The following is an 18,464-nucleotide window of genomic DNA, read 5'->3' on the forward strand; positions in this document are numbered from 1 at the left end:
GTTGAGCTTCTTAGACTTGCCCCAGTTTTATTCAATTTTTAATCTCACACCCCTCTCCCACACAAGGAGGAAGAATATTAATATTGTGGGTTAGTGGGTGAAACGCTGCCTTAAAGCTCCAGCGTATGGATGTGTGTCTTCATTCCAAGTGGGGAAACTGATCTAGCCCGGTTTGGATTGAGTCATCTCACTTGCTTCAGTGGAAGGAAGTGTGATTAAGATCAAAGAATGGGCAACCGAGGGAGGTAAGATAAAGCAGGCGGGCTCATGGGCTGCTTCAGTTTGACACCCAGCTTACTGGAATTCACTTCTTTGGGACCATGGGTAGATGTCCCGCCCAGCTGATAGCAAAGTACTATTTTTTTACCCCCTTTGTCACTGGCCTTTGTGCTTTGGGAATGTTGTAGGGGAGAGTTTGGGAACATTGACAATGATTGGGCAGAAATAAGGGGTTTCTGGCTTCCTTGGCTCAAAGCTGTCCTAAGATCACCAAGATCTACCACAACATCTAACAACGTTCCTGTATCTTCAACCACAAGTTGAAGTTTCCCATTCTTCAGATATTTTCCCTGATCTTCTGATGTACGGTCAATATGCTTAACATGTATGGAGTCCATCAGATACGTTTGGCTGATGTTGCTAATTTTTCTGGACTCATGGGTGGACAGGGTGCCATGCCAAATACACAACAGGGTCCTCACCTTTCCATACCCCTCCCTCAAGTCTTACTATGATGCTTTGAAAATGGCAAAAGGTTAATACAGTAAGTCCCCCACATACGAACCTTCAAGTTGCGAACTTTCAAAGATGCGAACGTGCGTTTCATCAGCGTCAGGCGTGAGTGAAATTGCAGCTTGCCCTCCATCTCTTATTGCTGACGATCCTTCAGCTCTACCATCTCCCACCTCCTCTCCCTCCTCCAGTCAGTAACTCTTCTTGCCTGTTCACTCAATGCCAGCCCCTGTATGCTAGCTGTTGTACTGTACTACTGTACTTTTCAAGGTACTGTAAGATTAAAAATGTTTTCTTTGTTGTTTGCATTTGTTTTTTATGTATTATTTGTGTGAAAGTATTATAAACCTATTACCCTATTACAGTAAAGTACTATGTAGCCGATTGTGTTAGCTGGGTACCTAGGCTAACTCTGTTGGACTTACGAACAAAGTGGACTTACGAACGCACTCTCAGAATGGAACTCGTTCGTATGTAGGGGACATACTGTAACATTTTTAAACAACTTCAGATGTAAAGTTTGCTTAGTAATTTAAATATACAGGAAGACATGGCAGAGAAATACGTTACTGCCTTCCTGCCCCAGGCAACCAAAGGACGACAACGACAGGCGATTGTATATTTTGTTTAATACTTGCATTGTTTCTATAGCGCGATTATAGCAATCTTTAAATTTACTTTTCATTACAAATATTTGTCAAGTTTTGTTTCAGAAACATTTTTCCTACTCTCTTGCACATGCACCCAGACACACTACAAAAAACTCATTCATAACACAGTAAGGGCAAACATTATTCATGTAAACATCTTTCATTAATTTCCCATAATTTAAAAAAATCATAGAATTATAGATATTGAATAAGGCTCATAGATTTAGTTCAAATTCCACAAAAGACCAATCAAAGATGCTCGTTAACTGTGATGAGGTTAACTTTTGGTTGCAATAAATGCCAAAAGCATTCCCCTGGCTTCCAATCCTTAAACATACCTCACAACCTAATCAATGCATTTCAGGATAAAAAGAGAACACAGAAAACCCAGGAGGAAAAACTTTTGAAGTAGGGAGCTCAGAACCATGAACCCGACTTTCCTCTATGATAAGCAGACATCACGTAGTCCTTGTAGTTTCCCAGTACATGACTTGAGATGAATGACAGTCATCCAAAATGTAACCAAGTTGTATGTTAAGATACATTGGTGTGTGTGTACATATTGCTAGTATACACAGTGAAAATTTGTCATCATATTTATCATTTCATTATATCCAGGACTAAAGCGGAAAAAAAAAACCCCACTCAAGTTGAATATCATTATAAAGGAGTGTTCTAGTCAGAGTCAGGGGAGTTGGGAGGTATGTCCTATAGGGAGGTGATTGGTCTTGATGTTAACACGACTTCTAACAACGGTGTGTAAAGTCACAGACAGAGGAAGCAAGGATCTGCGTTATCCGAGGATGTCTCTCTCTGGTTGGAAGTTTGGTGCTTGGGTGCATAGTTTCCCAGAGCTGAGACGGGAAGTGTACTGTGCTGAGAAATGGGCCCCTTGCCAGCAGGACCCTCCTCCGTCCTCTCTCGAGGTGGAGGCCCAGAGGCAGGGACTGCTGGCAAAACCGTGAGGTCCCACCCGGGGGTCTGAACCCCAGCTCCACTGAGGGCAGCCTCCCTGACGTGTGTGACTAGGCAGTAAGGGAAGCGGTGGATGGCGGCCAGAAAACCCGGTTCCGAGGTTCCCATGGCCACGTCTGGCTTCTGATTCTGCTGCCCTGCAAAGAAATTGTGCTCCGGATAACTGCACCGGTGTCTCTAATGCCTCTGAGTCACTCACGGGCCCCCAAAGGCCCGGAGTGATGTCACTAAGGGTGGACATACCTCCACGAGCACCTAACTTCCACCAGGAAGCGGCTGAGGCACTGGGGAAGCCTACGAGCTCTCTCCACGTCAGGTGCAACAACGCGGGGAAGTTGCCATGAGTCAGAGTTTTTTGTAGGCTTTTTGATTTTGTAAAAATCAAAACTGATCTGCATTATATCTCAATAGACTCAGAGAATTCTCACCAAAAATGTTTGCAATTTGTTTAAATAGCACTGGAATAATTCAACTTCACTTAAATATATTCATTCTACCATGAAAATAGTTCATACAAACATCTATTTACATACAAACACGTTAAAATTTGTGAAAAGGGTTTCCATCCCTGTGGTTGTATGGCTTGAAATAGTTTTCATTGCTTTGAGTATGTCTGCACCCATTTGGCAAAATAAAACGATTACAATTTAGTATTTTAAAAATCAAAATGGATACTGAGGCTCCAAATTCCTGAAGGGAAAGATCAAAGACAAAAAAAAAAAACCAGTCTATCAAGGTACCTCAAGTAGATGTAAATTCAATATATTTTGTGAACCTTTGATCTGCGGCAAATAAACATTACGACTATCAGTCTTGCAACATGGTTTTGCTTGTTTTTCTAAAACGAAAGATGTCTGGATTCTAAATCACTACTCTTAAGACAGAAACTTGAGGCAACTGTTTTAAAACAAAGCACAACAGAAAACAATACCTTCCTGGAAGATCTTAAATGCATTTTGCAGTGAGTGATTTAAAATTTCATATAGTAAAGGAAATTTACTAAAGTGCCACATACGACTCACTGAGAAGACAACCCTTGAACTCACTGTTCACAGTTACTGCAATTTTACCCTTACAATTAAATGTTGTCAATGGTTACACTTGGCCTTTGCTTTGGCCTTTTCAGGTTGTTGGTGATAAGGAAATTGTTTTTCAAGTGTGAAGAACCCCCAGAAGGCAAATAAGTTTAAGGACAGCCCCAGACAGGTTCAAAGGGGTCTTGAACAACAAATTTCCTTCTCAGTTTCTCAGGCAGACCAGGGATGAAGCAGGTTAAAATAAGAATAGGTACTGCAAAACTCAAGTCTTCCTTGCCTGTAGCTTTTAAATCTCATCATTCCTTTGTGTCAGAAATTCAGTCCTTACGGTGGTTTTTTGTGAGTCCATTCAAATGCCCATTTGGGGACATACTCCTACAGATTAGTTCCTATTCCTAACTCTAACACAAGATAATATTTTGTCATAGAAAAGCTGCTAAGGAAAGATCTAGTCATGCAGGAGGTGGACTGAGACGGCTCTGAGTGAATCTGATGGGGACCACGGCATCAGGCACCCTCCTCGGCACTGACCCTTTTGGAGGAGAGCAGAAAGTTACTCCTTTATCCCCACCACCTGGACTCTTCCACATTTCTGTTACGATGCTGATGAAACTACTTGCTTCCTGACGTATTTCCTTCCACAGCGGACGTCAAGATTCAGTAGAAAAATACATCCCAAGGCTTCCCCCTCAGCTTTGGCTCAAACAGGGAACAAACCCTATTCCCTCACCAGTTAATTCCTCATGGGACCCCAACCCCCTTGACTGTTTTATCTACCTACAGAACACAGTGAATCTCAAGGCCCCCTCTGACCCCACCCTGTGACAAAGCCTTACATTTGGTGGGGGGTGGGGTGGGGGTGTGTGTCAGGGGGACGACAGGAGTAGCAGAAGCAGACGTGGACACAGAGTGATGGAGAGAGGTACTCGCAGAGGGAAAGACAGACAGACAGGGTCCAATGGGCCAGAGAGACTGGCAGGAGAGGAGGGAGAGAGGGAGCGGCCGGAGGGGTCAGCTGGCACGTTGTTACGTACAAACACCAGCCATTCTCACAGACAACAGAGAGAGAGAGAGGGGAAAGGGTAGGGCAGGAGAAAGAAGAGACAGAGAACAAGGGAGACAGGAGAGAGGACGTGGAGAGGCTCAGCTTGGATGTACTGCTTCCTCTGATTTGTCTGAACGTCACAGACAGACACACTGCCGGGCTCGAAACTCAGAGAGTTATTCACTATTTTATTTGAAAAATGGATTTGCTGGTTAGTCACTATTTCCAACTCTTCAGCCACTTTCGTCAAAAGAAAAGAAAAATTCCATTTGAATGGGGTAGCCCATTGGGACAGACATTACACCCCATGGCAGCCGGCAGCCTGAAGTCCTTGCTTTGGAGTCCTGGCGCCATCCTCCCCCCCGACCGCACTCCCTGGTCTGGCTCCACAACCCAACTCACTGGGGTTGATTAAAGCCATCTTTCTCCTGAAGACAGTCACTTACTTTGGGACGCGTTTGAATGAAAGCACCTATCAGAATACAAGTCCCAAGACTCTGCGCATCTGCCAGTTTATGGAACGGTCTGGTCTCTTTCTACAGAATAGAAGCGATCCTATCCTGGTGCCTTTTAATCTAAAAACTCTATTCGGTTCACTTCGTGGAAGATCTTCCTGGCAGCCTCAGAACTTCTCACGAGTGAACCAGCAGCTGAGCTCCCTGAAACCGTGGCCACCTAGCTGCACTGCTGGGGACAGGGGAGCTCTGGGAAGCCTGGACTTACCAAGGGAAAGGGCCACTTCTGTCACTGTCTTGAAGGCTGAATCCTGTGCCCAGGAGCTGCCAGAACTGAAAGCTGTGAGCAGCCCTGATGAAGCACTTTTGTTAAATTCTTCCCAAGAGCAATGTGTAACTGACATGAAATAGCAAACTTCCTCCTGCCTGTTTCTTTTCTCTTCTCCTGCTCCCAGCAAGCCTTCCCTACTAGCCAGAGCTACAGTGTGGAAGGCTTCAGCTTTCAAGACCAAACTGACTCGGCGACAGGTGCCCCAGCTGACAGCTGCAACTTGTAGCAACTGCTGCTTTCCAGACCTCCCAGCTCCTCAGCTGGGCATCTGAAGAGGACACAGCTACGGCATGTGGTGAGGGCACTTACAAAAACCCCAAACTCCCAGAATTCCCCCAGAGTAATCCCAGTCAGGTTACATACCTAATTAGCTAAACTAAAAAACAGGGGCTTTTCTCCTTATTTCTGCAGTTGTGATTACACATGGCTAGCAAAAATGGCTGAAATGCTATTGATACCGTTGCTTCTAAGCTATACAGGTGTTAGTCTTAATTCACAAGGCTGTGAAGCAGGTAAGTGCTTTGAAATTACAATGATGAAGAGTTTTAGCATTAAGGTTTGATTTGTACCTAGTGATCAGTACGTCTCTCTTAACAGTAGCGATTTAAAAAAAAAAAACAAACAAACCAAAAAAACCTTTTGAATTCTGTGTTATAATTCAAGTTTGCTATTTGACTTTTGAATTCAATGCACTGTGCCACAAGCCAGACTGCTCTGTTATGTACATTTAATGTGTACCCAAGGAGAAAAAAAATTACTAGCACTATTGAAGATATTGCAAAATTGCCACGTCTACTGCTTAGAAATACTAATTTCCCCCTCTTCTTTCTTAAAGTATATGTTACAACTCTTCCATAACTTAATGCAAACAAAGTAAATTCATTTCTTCTCACATCTTAAAGCAAAGATATCTTTGTTTACATGCGAGAATAATAATTCTATAATAATAGCCCGGCCCTAGGAGCCAGGTCTTTATATTAGGACATAGTAATGAAACAGTGATATAGAGAGAGCCAGAGAGACCTACACACTGGCACTGAAACGAAATCCATTTGGAAGTTTTCTCTTGTGAAAGATACCTAAGATAGAGAAGAGGACTAAGGGGTGAAGTGACTCAAAAAGTGGGGTTCTGTTCGCTAGGGGAAAAACAAAGCCATTCTATTGCAAGAACAGATCAAAGGTTAAAAGGCAAATGATACTACATTTAGAGAATAAAAATGTAGTAATTCTCTGTCCTCCATATGGCGCATATGCAAGTGTGATAACGCAATTTGCACCGGCCATAGAAATAAACCTCATGGAAAAGCCACTGACTAAAAATGACTGAAAAACCCCCTTTTTTCAGTCTAATCGTTTGGCATCTCTGAATGTGGTACAGATTTAGTCTTGAACCACCCGAGAACATCACGTTGTCTTCTGTCAAGTGCTCAACAGTACCTCTCAGGAGGGCGTTGTTGCTAGCTAATTTTAAACCTGGTATGAGTAATACAGTCAGACCTAGTTAGTATTCGAGAAAGTTGTAGCGAACGCAGAGTGAGAGGATGTGATGTCACAGCATGAGCAGTCCCTGGTTGTCCCGTTGTCGGATAAACGTAGTGCATAGATCCAAGTTTCTATTCCAGGTCTCTGAAGCCCGGAGCCAGGCCTTTCACTTCTGCTGGGTGGCCTGGAAGGCCTTCAGCTCCACCTGGTACCACTCGGGGGCTTCAGGCCCACTCTTCCCCGGGGGGCTGTGGTCGTAGCCATAGGCAACAGTGAGTTCCTCGTCGGCCTCCACGGCTCGGAGCGTGCGAATGCATTTGATGGGTCCAAAACGGGGGTGGACAAACCTAGACATCAAGATGCACATGGTCATTCCCGGGCCGGACCGGGAGGTCAGATGCAAAGGCTAGAAGGGCTGAGGCAGGAATCACCCGTGTGCTTGCTGTGCCCTGGACACCACCGGCAGGTCCTCAGCGTGCGGGCCACAGAGGAGCCGGCATCAGCTTCCCCTGGGAGGCTGGTGCTCACGGGGAGACTCCGGGCTTCCCCACCCAGACCTGGTGGTGGGATCTGCATTCTAACACCCCGCCCCCCTCCCCCTCCCCGGTGATCCCTATGTACGTTAAGGTTTAAAAAGCACGGCCCTATCTTCCTTTCTGAGCCTATTTGCCACTCTGTATTTGTAAATCAACAATCAGGATCTTCAACAAAAATCTGTCTTTAATGAGAAATCAGATCCAATGCGGCCTGTCAGCATTCCAGCTCCTCTGGCCTGTCGCCTCACATTACCTGCCTGTACCTCGGGGAAAGGCTTTGCCAGGGCGCTTCTGGAGTTGTAAGAAAGAGCCCTGTGGATTTGCAAAAGCAAAAAAACTCTGTTTTCCATCCTGTACCTATAGAGGAAGAGTTATTTTCTAGCATAAAAGTAAATGAAGATTTTTTTCCCAAGAGGGAAGCCCAGACCGCTCTGCCGTCCTGCTTCTTTCAGATTTCCCTCTGATGCCCCCTGTGATGGGAGAGGCCGGGCTAAAGCTAGGGTTATGCTCCTCTGCCAGAGGCTCCCGGCCTGGCTCACCTGCACGGCTGCCTGCAGGGGAGCGGGAGCTAAGTAAGTATTAAGAGACTCATCTCCTCTAACAGCTGCTGAAACCCAACAGGGACACCTGGAAGGCAGGCCAGAAAGAAAGTAACTTTGTTTTCCTATGCATCTGGTCAAATCCATTCATTTATAGTTACATTTTGAACAAAGGGCTTTGAAACACCAAAGGCGGAGGTTCCAGGCCCGAAGTCAGAGGTACAGGGCGCACGATGGCAAGCGCTTGGTGGGAGACGAGCGTGTCTGCAGTGTATGGGCATATTGTGTGGGGGGTAAAAAGGAACCACCACACTCTCACTCCAAGGGGGCCTCTATGCCCACCCCCTTTGGCTGTCCTGTTTCTTGGAAAGCACACTTGATTTGGGCCCGAAGACTTTGGTGTGAGTCCTGGCGCCACACATTATGACTGCCTCCTTCTGGAAAGCTCACCTCTGTGTCTCTGAATCTCACTTTCCTCACCTGCCAAATCATGATAACACCAGTAATCCTTATCCTCCAAGAGTCCTTGTGGTGACAAAATAGGGTCACGTAAATAAAGCACCACACACAGTGCCTGGCACAGCTGAAGACTCGTATCAGTTGTGACATGTGTAAGCAAGCACGTGGGTGTATGAGAGCACGCACGTGCACAGAAGTCTCAGACTGTGCTCCAGCACAGAGGACATCCCTGGATCAGGGATTTGGGAATTCCTTATTAAAATCACAACTCTTTGTCTCTAAATTAAAATCTTTCATTAAAAAATAGAACTCCTTACAATGGAATATTACTCGGCCATAAAAAAGAATGAAATAATGCCATTTGCAGCAACATGGATGGACCTAGAGATTGTCATACCAAGAGAAGTCAGTCAGACAAAGACAAATATCATATGATATCACTTACATGTGGAATCTTAAAAAAATGATACAAATGAATTTATTTACAAAACAGAAACAGACTCGCAGACATAGAAAACAAACTTACGGTTACCAAAGGGGAAAGGCGGGGAGAGGGGGAGGGATAAATTAGGAGTATGGGGTTAACAGATACACAATACTATATATAAAATAGATAAACAACAAGGACCTACTGCATAGCACAGGGAACTATATTCAATATCTTGTAATAACCTATAACGGAAAAGCATCTGAAAATGAATATATGTATATCCAAATCACTTTGCTGTACACCTGAAACTAACACAGTATTGTAAATCAGTGATACTTCAATAAAAAAAATACTCCTGAAATGGAGCTCTAGTTAACCTTCTGGTACACTGAAAAAAATCGCACAAGAAGCCTAAGATTTCTCTTATCGTCCTCTTGTATTTTCATTTTCTTGCTCATTATCGTTATTCTCAGGGAGTAGAAAATGGACAGATCGAAAAGACAGAACTCAATCTCAGGTGCTGATTCTTCAAAGCAGCCCTAAGGCACAATGGTTAAGAGCACTTCTCCACTTTGACAAGAGCCCTGCGTTTCTTGTCGCTGATCTGGAATCAGCAGTAATACTAGGGGCCCCACGAAGTTACTGGGAGGATTGAATGACAATGTGCACAGAAGGCTTTAGCACAGCACTGACCTAGAGGAAGTGCTCAGGAAACACTGGCTGCACGATTAGCCCTCAGACCAAACCTCTGGGCCACACTCTTCGGTCCCTTGTCGACAAGTAACCTATATTTACAACGAGAAAAGTAGTTCCTGCCTATCTGTCCATTTGGCACGCCGTACCAGACTACAGTTAAAACAGCTTATAGAAGTGCTGTTCTGTTTAAGTTACAGTGTGCATAACAGTACCAATGATTTTAGAAACAAATGAATGCCATGGATTGGTATCTGAATGTTCTATTTGATGATTATTCAGCTAGTCTCCCCATGACCCCAAATAACTAATCATTCACATTGGGCTTGGGAAAAAAAAAAACTCTGAGGAGGGACTTGATTTTGCACAAATGGTTCCTTCTCTTGTCTCCTGTGCTGTCTCCTTTTTGATGAGAAAAATCATGTTCTTGCCATGAAATCACAGGACTCATTTGTTTTAAGGGGCAGCCTCAGTAGCATTTGTTATCCTTAGTTACCACTGCTTTAAAGGGTTGTTGTTCAGCTGTGTGCAGCCTGCAACGATGCTTTGGCCTAATTCACACTGGCCGTGAAAGCCTTGGAGTTAATAACAGTGTCAGTTTCATTTCACATGACACATGTCCTTTGCCATTTCTACCCGCCCTTTAAACAGAAGTTGTAGCTTCAGTACTTGGTACTGGCTGCCAAAGAGAGCAAGTCAGTGCCAGAACAATTTTAAAGCCATCTCAGGGATGCAAGAAGGGACATTCAAATCCTGGCAATTTTCCTACAGATTAAATGCACATGATCAGATCCTGCTTATGTTAACAAGCTAGAGGACTAAGTGACAGCAAACTACAGCTGAGCAGAAAAGGCTGTACACAGCTGCCTAACTCCTAGACTCCTAGCCTGTCCTCAGGCTGAGTTAAGAACAGCAACAACATGGAATCTCAGCTGTATCCTTTAAGGCAGAGTCGGATATGCTTGCCTTTTGGAAGAGAGGGTTCAGGGGGCACATGAAGACTACTAAGATATTTGTAGGACTACTATGTGGAAGAGAGATTGACACTGTACACAAGAAAAAAAGGGAGGTAATTAGGGCCAAGGGCTGGATATTACAGGGAAACCCATCTGGGCTCAACAGAAGGAACTTTCTAATCCTCAGAGCCCAACAGCTAATTCCATGATATGTATTTGTCCAGACAGCCGCCTGTGTGGATAATGGTAAGGTTCTCATCAATGGAGGTTTCCAAGAGGTTCAGTGCACCGCTGGAAGGGGAGGTAGGATTATTTGATTTTTTTAAATAATGGTTTTGTTGAGATATAATTCACGTCTCATAAAATTCATCCATTTAAAGTGTACAATTCAGTGGTTTTCAGTTGTGCAACCATCGCCACTAATTTTGGAAGCTTTCATCAGCCTCAAAAGGAACCTCCACGCTCATTAGCCATCAACTTCTACTCTGCCCACCCCCGCCCCCAGCTCTAGGCAACGACTGATCTGCATTCTGTCTCTGCGGTTATAGTGGACTGTTCATATACATGGAAATCATACACTACATGCTCTTGTGACTGGCTTCTTTTTTAATATTTATTTATTTATTTTGGCTACACTGGGTCTTCGTTGCAGCACGCGGGATCTTCGTGGCGGCATGTGGGATCTTTAGTTGCAGCATGTGGGATCTTTAGTTGTGGCATGTGGGGTCTTTAGTTGCGCCATGCAGGCTCTTAGTTGCGGCACGCATGCGGGATCTAGTTCTCCCACCAGGGATCGAACCCAGGCCCCCTGCATTGGGAGCGTGGAGTCTTACCCACTGGACCACCAGGGAAGTCCCCATGACTGGCTTCTTGCACTTAGCATGTCTTCAAGGCTCATCCATGTTGTAGCATGTGTTCAGTATTTCATTCCTCTTGATTGTTAAATGATAGGGACTCTGATTTTACACGTTTTTTTCCAATACTGAGAGCTCACGTCCTAGGCTTAGGATCTTTTGGTTCTCCTTCCTCTCACATAATAAAAGGATTCCCTAATCTCCACTGTGCAGAGTCATTTCAATTTGTACTATTACTTCAAATGACACTACCCTTAATTTGCCAGAATGAGACAACTAAAGGACAAAAAAGCCACAAATAAAACAGCAACCACTAAGTACAGCCTTTCCACAGCATTTCTACTCTTTGAAGCACTTTTCCATTTCTGAGTTTCAAGTTATAACCATGAGGCCCCTGGCCAGAGGACCCTCGAATATTCTGAGGAAGCCACCTTCCTCGAGGCAGGATGACACCTTTGAGGTGCCCTCCTCATTCTCGGGGCCCCGAGGCACAGAGCTGCCCCAGCCACTGGCCGCGTGGTCTCCTACTCACATGTCGTAGATGCAGTTCGGAGTGAAGGAGTGATTTGCCTTGTGTCCCAAGGAGGCACAGTACTTGGATACACGGTTGTAGGGCTCAGGCACATCAATGACCGTCTCTTCATCGAGGGAGAGGGTGTTCCCATTAAGAGCCCAGTCCCTGCTGTCGACCTGCAGAAAACAAGAAAGCGAACATCAGAAAGGCCCTTCCTCCCAGGAGCTCAGAGGACGCCGGAGATATTAACTCATTTATCCTTAAACTTCACGGTTTGAGTGCCACATACAGGGAAAGAGCCTAAGGCATCCCTTGCACCGCGATGGTGCGAACCCCGCACACCGATGGTGCAAAAGGCGTATGTGGGCAGCGCCGGGCAGCTCAACTTGGCATTTATTGATTTTCCCCTATCTTATATGAAAAAAAGGATTTAAAGTCCCTTTACAGAAACACAAAAAAATAACCAGATGTCTTTTTTTTTTTTAACATCTTTATTGGCGTATAATTGCTTTACAATGGTGTGTTAGTTTCTGCTGTATAACAAAGTGAATCAGCTATACGTATACATATGTTCCCATATCTCTTCCCTCTTGCATCTCCCTCCCACCCTCCCTATCCCACCCCTCTAGGTGGTGACAAAGCACCGAGCTGATCTCCCTGTCCTATGCGGCTGTTTCCCACTAGCTATCTATTTTACGTTTAGTAGTGTATATATGTCAATGTCACTCTCTCACTTCGTCCCGGCTTCCCCTTCCCCTTCCCCGTGTCCTCAGGTCCATTCTCTGCGTCTGCATCTTTATTCCTGTCCTGCCCGTAGGTTCTTCAGAACCTTTTTTTTTTTTTTTTTAGATATGTGTTAGCATACGGTATTTGTTTTTCTCTTTTTGACTTACTTCACTCTGTATGACAGACTCTAGGTCCATCCACCTCACTGCAAATAACTCAGTTTCGTTTCTTTTCATGGCCGAGTAATATCCCATTGTATATATGTGCCACATCTTCTTTATCCATTCATCTGTCGATAGACACTTAGGTTGCCTCCATGTCCTGGCTATTGTAAATAGAGCTCCAATGAACGTTGTGGTACATGACTCTTCTTGAATTATGGTTTTCTCTGGGTATATGCCCAGTAGTGGGATTGCTGGGTCATATGGTAGTTCTATGTTTAGTTTTTTAAGGAACCTCCATACTGTTCTCCATAGTGGCTGTATCAATTTACCTTCACACCAAGAGTGCAAGAGGGTTCCCTTTTCTCCACACCCTCTCCAGCATTTATTGTTTGTAGATTTTTTTGATGATGGCCATTCTGACCAGTGTGAAGTGATACCTCATTGTAGTTTTGATTTGCATTTCTCTAATGATTAGTGATGTTGCATCCTTTCACGTGTTTGTTGGTGATCTGTATATCTTCTTTGGAGAAATGTCTATTTAGGTCTTCTGCCCACTTTTGGATTGGGTTGTTTGTTTGTTTTTTGAATAAATTTATTTATTTATTTATTCATTTATTTATTTTTGGCTGTGTTGCGTCTTCGTTGCTGCGCGCAGGCTTTCTCTAGTTGCGGCGTGAGTGGGGGCTACTCCTCACTGCGGTGTGCAGGTTTCTCATTGCGGTGGCTTCTCTTGTTGCAGAGCATGAGCTCTAGGCACGGAGGCTTCAGTAGTTGTGGCGCATGGGCTTAGTTGCTCCGCGGCATGTGGGATCCTCCCAGACCAGGGCTCGAACTCGTGTCCCCTGCATTGGCAGGCGGATTCTTAACCACTGTGCCACCAGGTAAGTCCTGGGTTGTTTGTTTTTTTGATATTGAGTTGCATGAGCTGCTTGTAAACTTTGGAGATTAATCCTTTGTCAGCTGCTTCATTTGCAAATATTTTCTCCCATTCTAAGGGTTGTCTTTTCGTCTTGTTTATGGTTTCCTTTGCTGTGCAAAAGCTTTTAAGTTTCATTAGGTCCCATTTGTTTATTTTTGTTTTTATTTCCATTTCTCTAGGAGGTGGGTCAAAAAGGATCTTGCTGTGATTGACGTCATAAGGTGTTCTGCCTATGTTTTCCTCTAAGAGTTTGATAGTGTCGGGCCTTACATTTATAAACAGATGTCCTGAATTAAAAGCAGGTGAGTGTTATGTCAACGAGTCAAAGATGGCCTCTGTGTATGGGCCCCTAGGTTGTTTATTTCTTCACTGCTGGCTGAGACCTGTTACCTTGAAAGCCCATCACCACCAACCTTAAATTTTGACATACCCCACCGTTCTTTTAAATAGCCCAAACAGAGCAGAGTTTTAACCATTCAGAGTTTGCTTCATCCACAAAACCTCACCCCACATCTGCTAGGAGTAGATAGATAAACCCAGGACCATAAAGACGCCAGACTGTAGCTGTCCTTTGGAGTTCTTTGGCCCAGAGACCCCTCCCAGGCTACACATCACCTAGACATGTCAACCCCCTCTCCGGTCCCTCTCTTTCCCAGGAGTTCCCTTGCCCTGCTCCCCTCTGGACCTTGGCCCCTGCGCCATAGCCTCTGAATGGCCTCATGCTGGGAGGACACCCCCCTCTCATGCAGCCCCGCCCAATCACCACCCAATATCTGTAAAGCATGTGTGCTGCTGCCTCTTATGGTCTTTTTCTTTAATCAGCCCTCAAATCCCTTGAACCTCTGCAGAGAGAAGGATGAAGCCAAAGAAAAATGAAAGTAAGAACATCAAACGGAACCAGAAACCTAAGGAATGCAAAACTGAGCGCCAGGAAAGTCCTACACCTTTGCTGCAGGTGGGCAATCGGTGTGACCAGCAGAGTCACGGACAACCAGCGCGCTCTCTCACCCACAGCAGGACTCGCTATCCTCTGTGCAAGCAGCAGGCATCCTTTCTCCCAACCAGTCCTGACCAACATGCCCCAGCATCTGTGCATGCCAGCAAGGACGGCGTTTTGGAACCAAAAAGGATCACACTTTCATTCAAAAACTGTTGATGCTCAGAGATATACCATCTCTCCCGTCTGTAAGCTACAATTATGCTTTTATTTGTATCTGATATTCATTCAACAGATATTGACTGAGCACCTACCATATGCTAGGCACTGTTCTAGGTGCAGGGGATACAGCAGTGATGAAAGTGAAAAAACCTTCATCGATGTTAATAGTCCAGACCTGTTATGTGATTTGATATATGACACTCAGTACCATCTTCCTTATGTTGCCACTAGCTGTGTATTTTTCTCATCTAAACTTCATGAAGGCAAGGAGGCTCCCTCATTCATTTATATAGTGAGTTTCAGCACAGAGACAGATTCTGCTGTTAGAAACCTTGCTTGAATTCTGCCAGTTACTATAGTTGTGACCTTAGGCAAATTGCTTAACCTCTCTCGGCTTCAGTTTCCTTAGATGTAAAACGTTTGAATAAATTATGTATCAATATCCCGAGCCACCGTCCATAGGCTGAATTTCTTGGACTTTCTGGATTGACCATCACAAGGGGACACTGCGAGGCATATCACAGCTCGGTTTGTGCACTGACATCTTTGTCTGGGCGGCTGCTTTGAATGTACAGTGCCTTGATTATTTCTCGGCCTTTCGCTTTTTATCATTCCATAGGAACAAATGAAAAATGAAGACGTGAAGGTGGGATGTGAGTGATCGGCTTAAGTCCCACCCAACTTCACACAAGTGAGACCGGGATGGACAGAGCCCTACCTGTGCTCAAAGCATCAAGCTTTCGCCCTTAAGCAGACACTTAAGGAAGCTAGTTGTGAAGTGAAGAAACAAAAACAAAAAAACATATATGAAATCTGAGAAGTGTATCAAAGATTGTGTCTTAACGGCAAGAGGTGACTCAACTCTTTGACTTTTAATTTTTAATTTTTTTTGGCAATAGAACCCTTCCAGGTAAGATGTAGGCTATTGTATGGCTTTTGCACAAACAGAAGTAGGGGCCCTTCCTGTAAAGCACCCCAGCCAAGGTCATAAATTAATTATTGACAGAGTCCGATTGGATCTCAGTTTTTCAGATACTGAGTGTAGTCCAATACAAAGCAATTACTGTCTCCCTGATGGCACCAGCCCACTTTCTATAAAATAGCTGTGGAACGTAAACAAAACAAAACAAAACAAAACATACCAAGGCTCAAAATAAAGAGGAAAATTGGGACTTCCCTGGCGGTCCAGTGGTTAAGACTCCGCATTTCCACTGCAGGGGGCGCGGGTTCAATCCCTGGTCGGGGAACTAAGATCCCACATGCCGGGCAGTGTGGCCAAATAAATAAATAAAAATAAATTAAAAAAAAAAAGACGAATAGACTTGATTTCACAACAATTAAAAAAAACAAAGAGGAAAATATCTGCTATAGACTGAATGTTAATGTCCCCCCTCCAAACATATGTTGAAATCTCATCCCCAATGTCAGGGTATCCGGAGTTGGGGTCTTTGGGAGGTGTTTAGGTCATGACAGCAGGCAGAGCCCTCATGAATGGGATTAGTGTCTTATAAAAGAGGCCCCAGAGAGCTCCCTCATCCCTCCTGCCATGTGAAGTTACAGCAAAAAGAGTGACATCTATGAACCAGGAAGCAGGCTCTCACCAGACACTGAATCTGCTGGCACCTTGATCTTGGACTTCCCAGCCTCCAGAACTGTGAGAAATCAAATTCTGTTGTTCATAAGCTACATAATCTACAGTGTCTTCGCTAAAGCAGTCTGAGGCTGGCTATAAGACAATATCCAAGCATTTTACAAAAAACCCTAGCTTTTTGCTCCTTTATATTCCTAGTGAATATTAAAGTAAAAGGACTAATGAGAAAATTAATAAGCGTGTTTGAAACAAAACACTTTAACCAATCACGCTGATTTTCCACTTCTACCCCGCTCACCTCTTGGTGTGTAATTCGGACTCCATTATAAAAAGACATAACAGTATTGGGTCCCACTGCTACCTTTGAAAACAGTCCTTCTCCAGCACTGGAAATGAGAGATTCCGCAACATAAACCCTAAACAGAAAAAAGGGGCAAATAATGATTTTTTTTTAGTTTGATATGTCGTCCCTTACATCAACCACCAAAATATCCTTAGAGCTACGGAATCCAAAATGTCAGTTCATAATAATCCAATGAGGAAGCAAGAAACAGTGAAACCACATATTTTGGCATTAGAAACTGGAGAACTGTTACTTATTTCTCTCACTGCTCTCTAATAAAGGGATTATTAGTATATATTCACAAGGTAACTCAGTATATAAGGTTTTAAAAAATTTGCCTGTTTTAATTAATGACAATTTCCACTGTCTTCCTAGACAAGGCAAACATTTCCCAAAGCTAATTAAAGCTATACCTAAGTTTCTCAGTGCCAAATAGGAGGGAAAGACTGTTTTAATGGAGCCCCAAGATGAATCTTTTACATGAAAGAGTGATAAATACTTAATAAAATATATCCAATAAGCACTTCCCAACAAAGGAGTTTATAGCAGATCAGCTCAAGGACCAAATCTGGCTGTGTCCATTTTTGTAAATAAAGTTTTATTGGGACACAGCCACACCTATTTGTTCAATATTATCTATGACTGCTTTAGCGTTACAAAGGCAGACTTAAGTAGTGGCCGTAGAGACCCACAAAGCCTAAAATACTGACCACATGGCCCTTTATAGGACAAATTTGCCAACCACTGGTTTATAAGAAAACAGCACTCATGATTACGGAACTGGATTTAGTAAGTAAGTACATGCCCCATCCACAGGATTTCAGTTCTTCTGGCCCCTGTGATGTAATGACTCTGGTGGAACTGGTCATCTGGGATTTTTGTTATGTAGATCTTCTGCTTATTTGATGGGCTGGAAGGCTGAATTATTGCTTTTACCTCTTGACTCTCTCCCTGGGACAGAATTATATGTCCTGCTGCTTGGCCGCATGACTGCCCTTCAGCTTGGGCTGAGGATACATCCCTGCCTGACTGACTTTGGTCTTGGCCATGTGATCTGCTTTGCGACTAGGCAGAAGTGACTGCAAAGCTAGGTCTTGGGTATTAAGAAGCATGGCAAGTTTCTGCCAGCTTCCTTGAGTTTCCATTCATCTCCACAAGAAGAAGGTGCCCCGGGGGGCTGTTGCTCCCTTAGCCTGAGTCTTGGAATGAAGGCATGTGAGGCAGACTCGAACCCAACTTGAAACCTGGAGTGTAGCCTAGGCCAGCTGAGCCGAGTTGAGCCCAATCAAAAGTGGCTGAACGTCAGCCAATCTACAGAAGCAGGAGCGTAAAAGAAAATGTTTGCTTTCATAAATCACTGATAGTCTGAGGGTATTGTTATGTGGCATCATCACAATGACAGTAACAAAAAATGACTGATGCATACGGTTATGGTACTGTTGTGTTTTGGGGGCTAACAAGAGACCAAACCTTTCTCCCTGCAAACAGGCCAGAGCCTCGCGTCAAGGAAGAGGCCATTCATTCATTGTGACATGGTGGTGTCAGCCCTGTCAGTTAAACCAGGGAAGAGGCCTTTTCTCAGATGGGGACGGAACAGAAACTGAATAGAAGCCACGCTTACAGAGTGAGGCCAAGAGAAAGCCAACTGCAGATGGCACTCTTACCCAGAGACAGGCCAGTCGCTGGGGAATAAGAACCCCAGGCAGGGGACCAGAGAAAACCATACCAGGAATCAAGAGCTTAGAGTTTAGATAGGGTATGAAATGGAGCAGGGCTTGACACTCTGGGAGGGAGTTTATAGAATCAGAAACTTGTAATTTATAAGCTGGGATGTTTTTATGCTTCTTGTATTTTCTTTGTTTCACTTCTGTCTT

The 18,464-nt window shown here is 44.2% G+C and overlaps 1 protein-coding gene across 1 annotated transcript in view; it reads right to left on the bottom strand.

Annotated features, from left to right (window-relative positions):
• Window positions 1-1,344: 1,344 nt before the first annotated feature.
• SETD7 (SET domain containing 7, histone lysine methyltransferase) overlaps window positions 1,345-18,464 on the bottom strand; it is a 48,608-nt gene continuing 31,488 nt past the window's right edge. Inside the window, exons 7-9 of the mRNA XM_082463431.1 lie at window positions 16,546-16,663; window positions 11,707-11,864; window positions 1,345-7,054 (exon numbers count right to left, since the gene is read on the bottom strand). Coding sequence (XP_082319557.1) covers window positions 6,874-7,054; window positions 11,707-11,864; window positions 16,546-16,663 — 457 coding nt within the window. The 3' untranslated portion in view covers window positions 1,345-6,873. The remainder of the gene's footprint in view (window positions 7,055-11,706; window positions 11,865-16,545; window positions 16,664-18,464) is intronic.

This window comes from Balaenoptera physalus, assembly GCF_965194825.1.
Source record: "Balaenoptera physalus genome assembly, chromosome: 5".
Taxonomy (NCBI): Eukaryota; Metazoa; Chordata; class Mammalia; order Artiodactyla; family Balaenopteridae; genus Balaenoptera; species Balaenoptera physalus.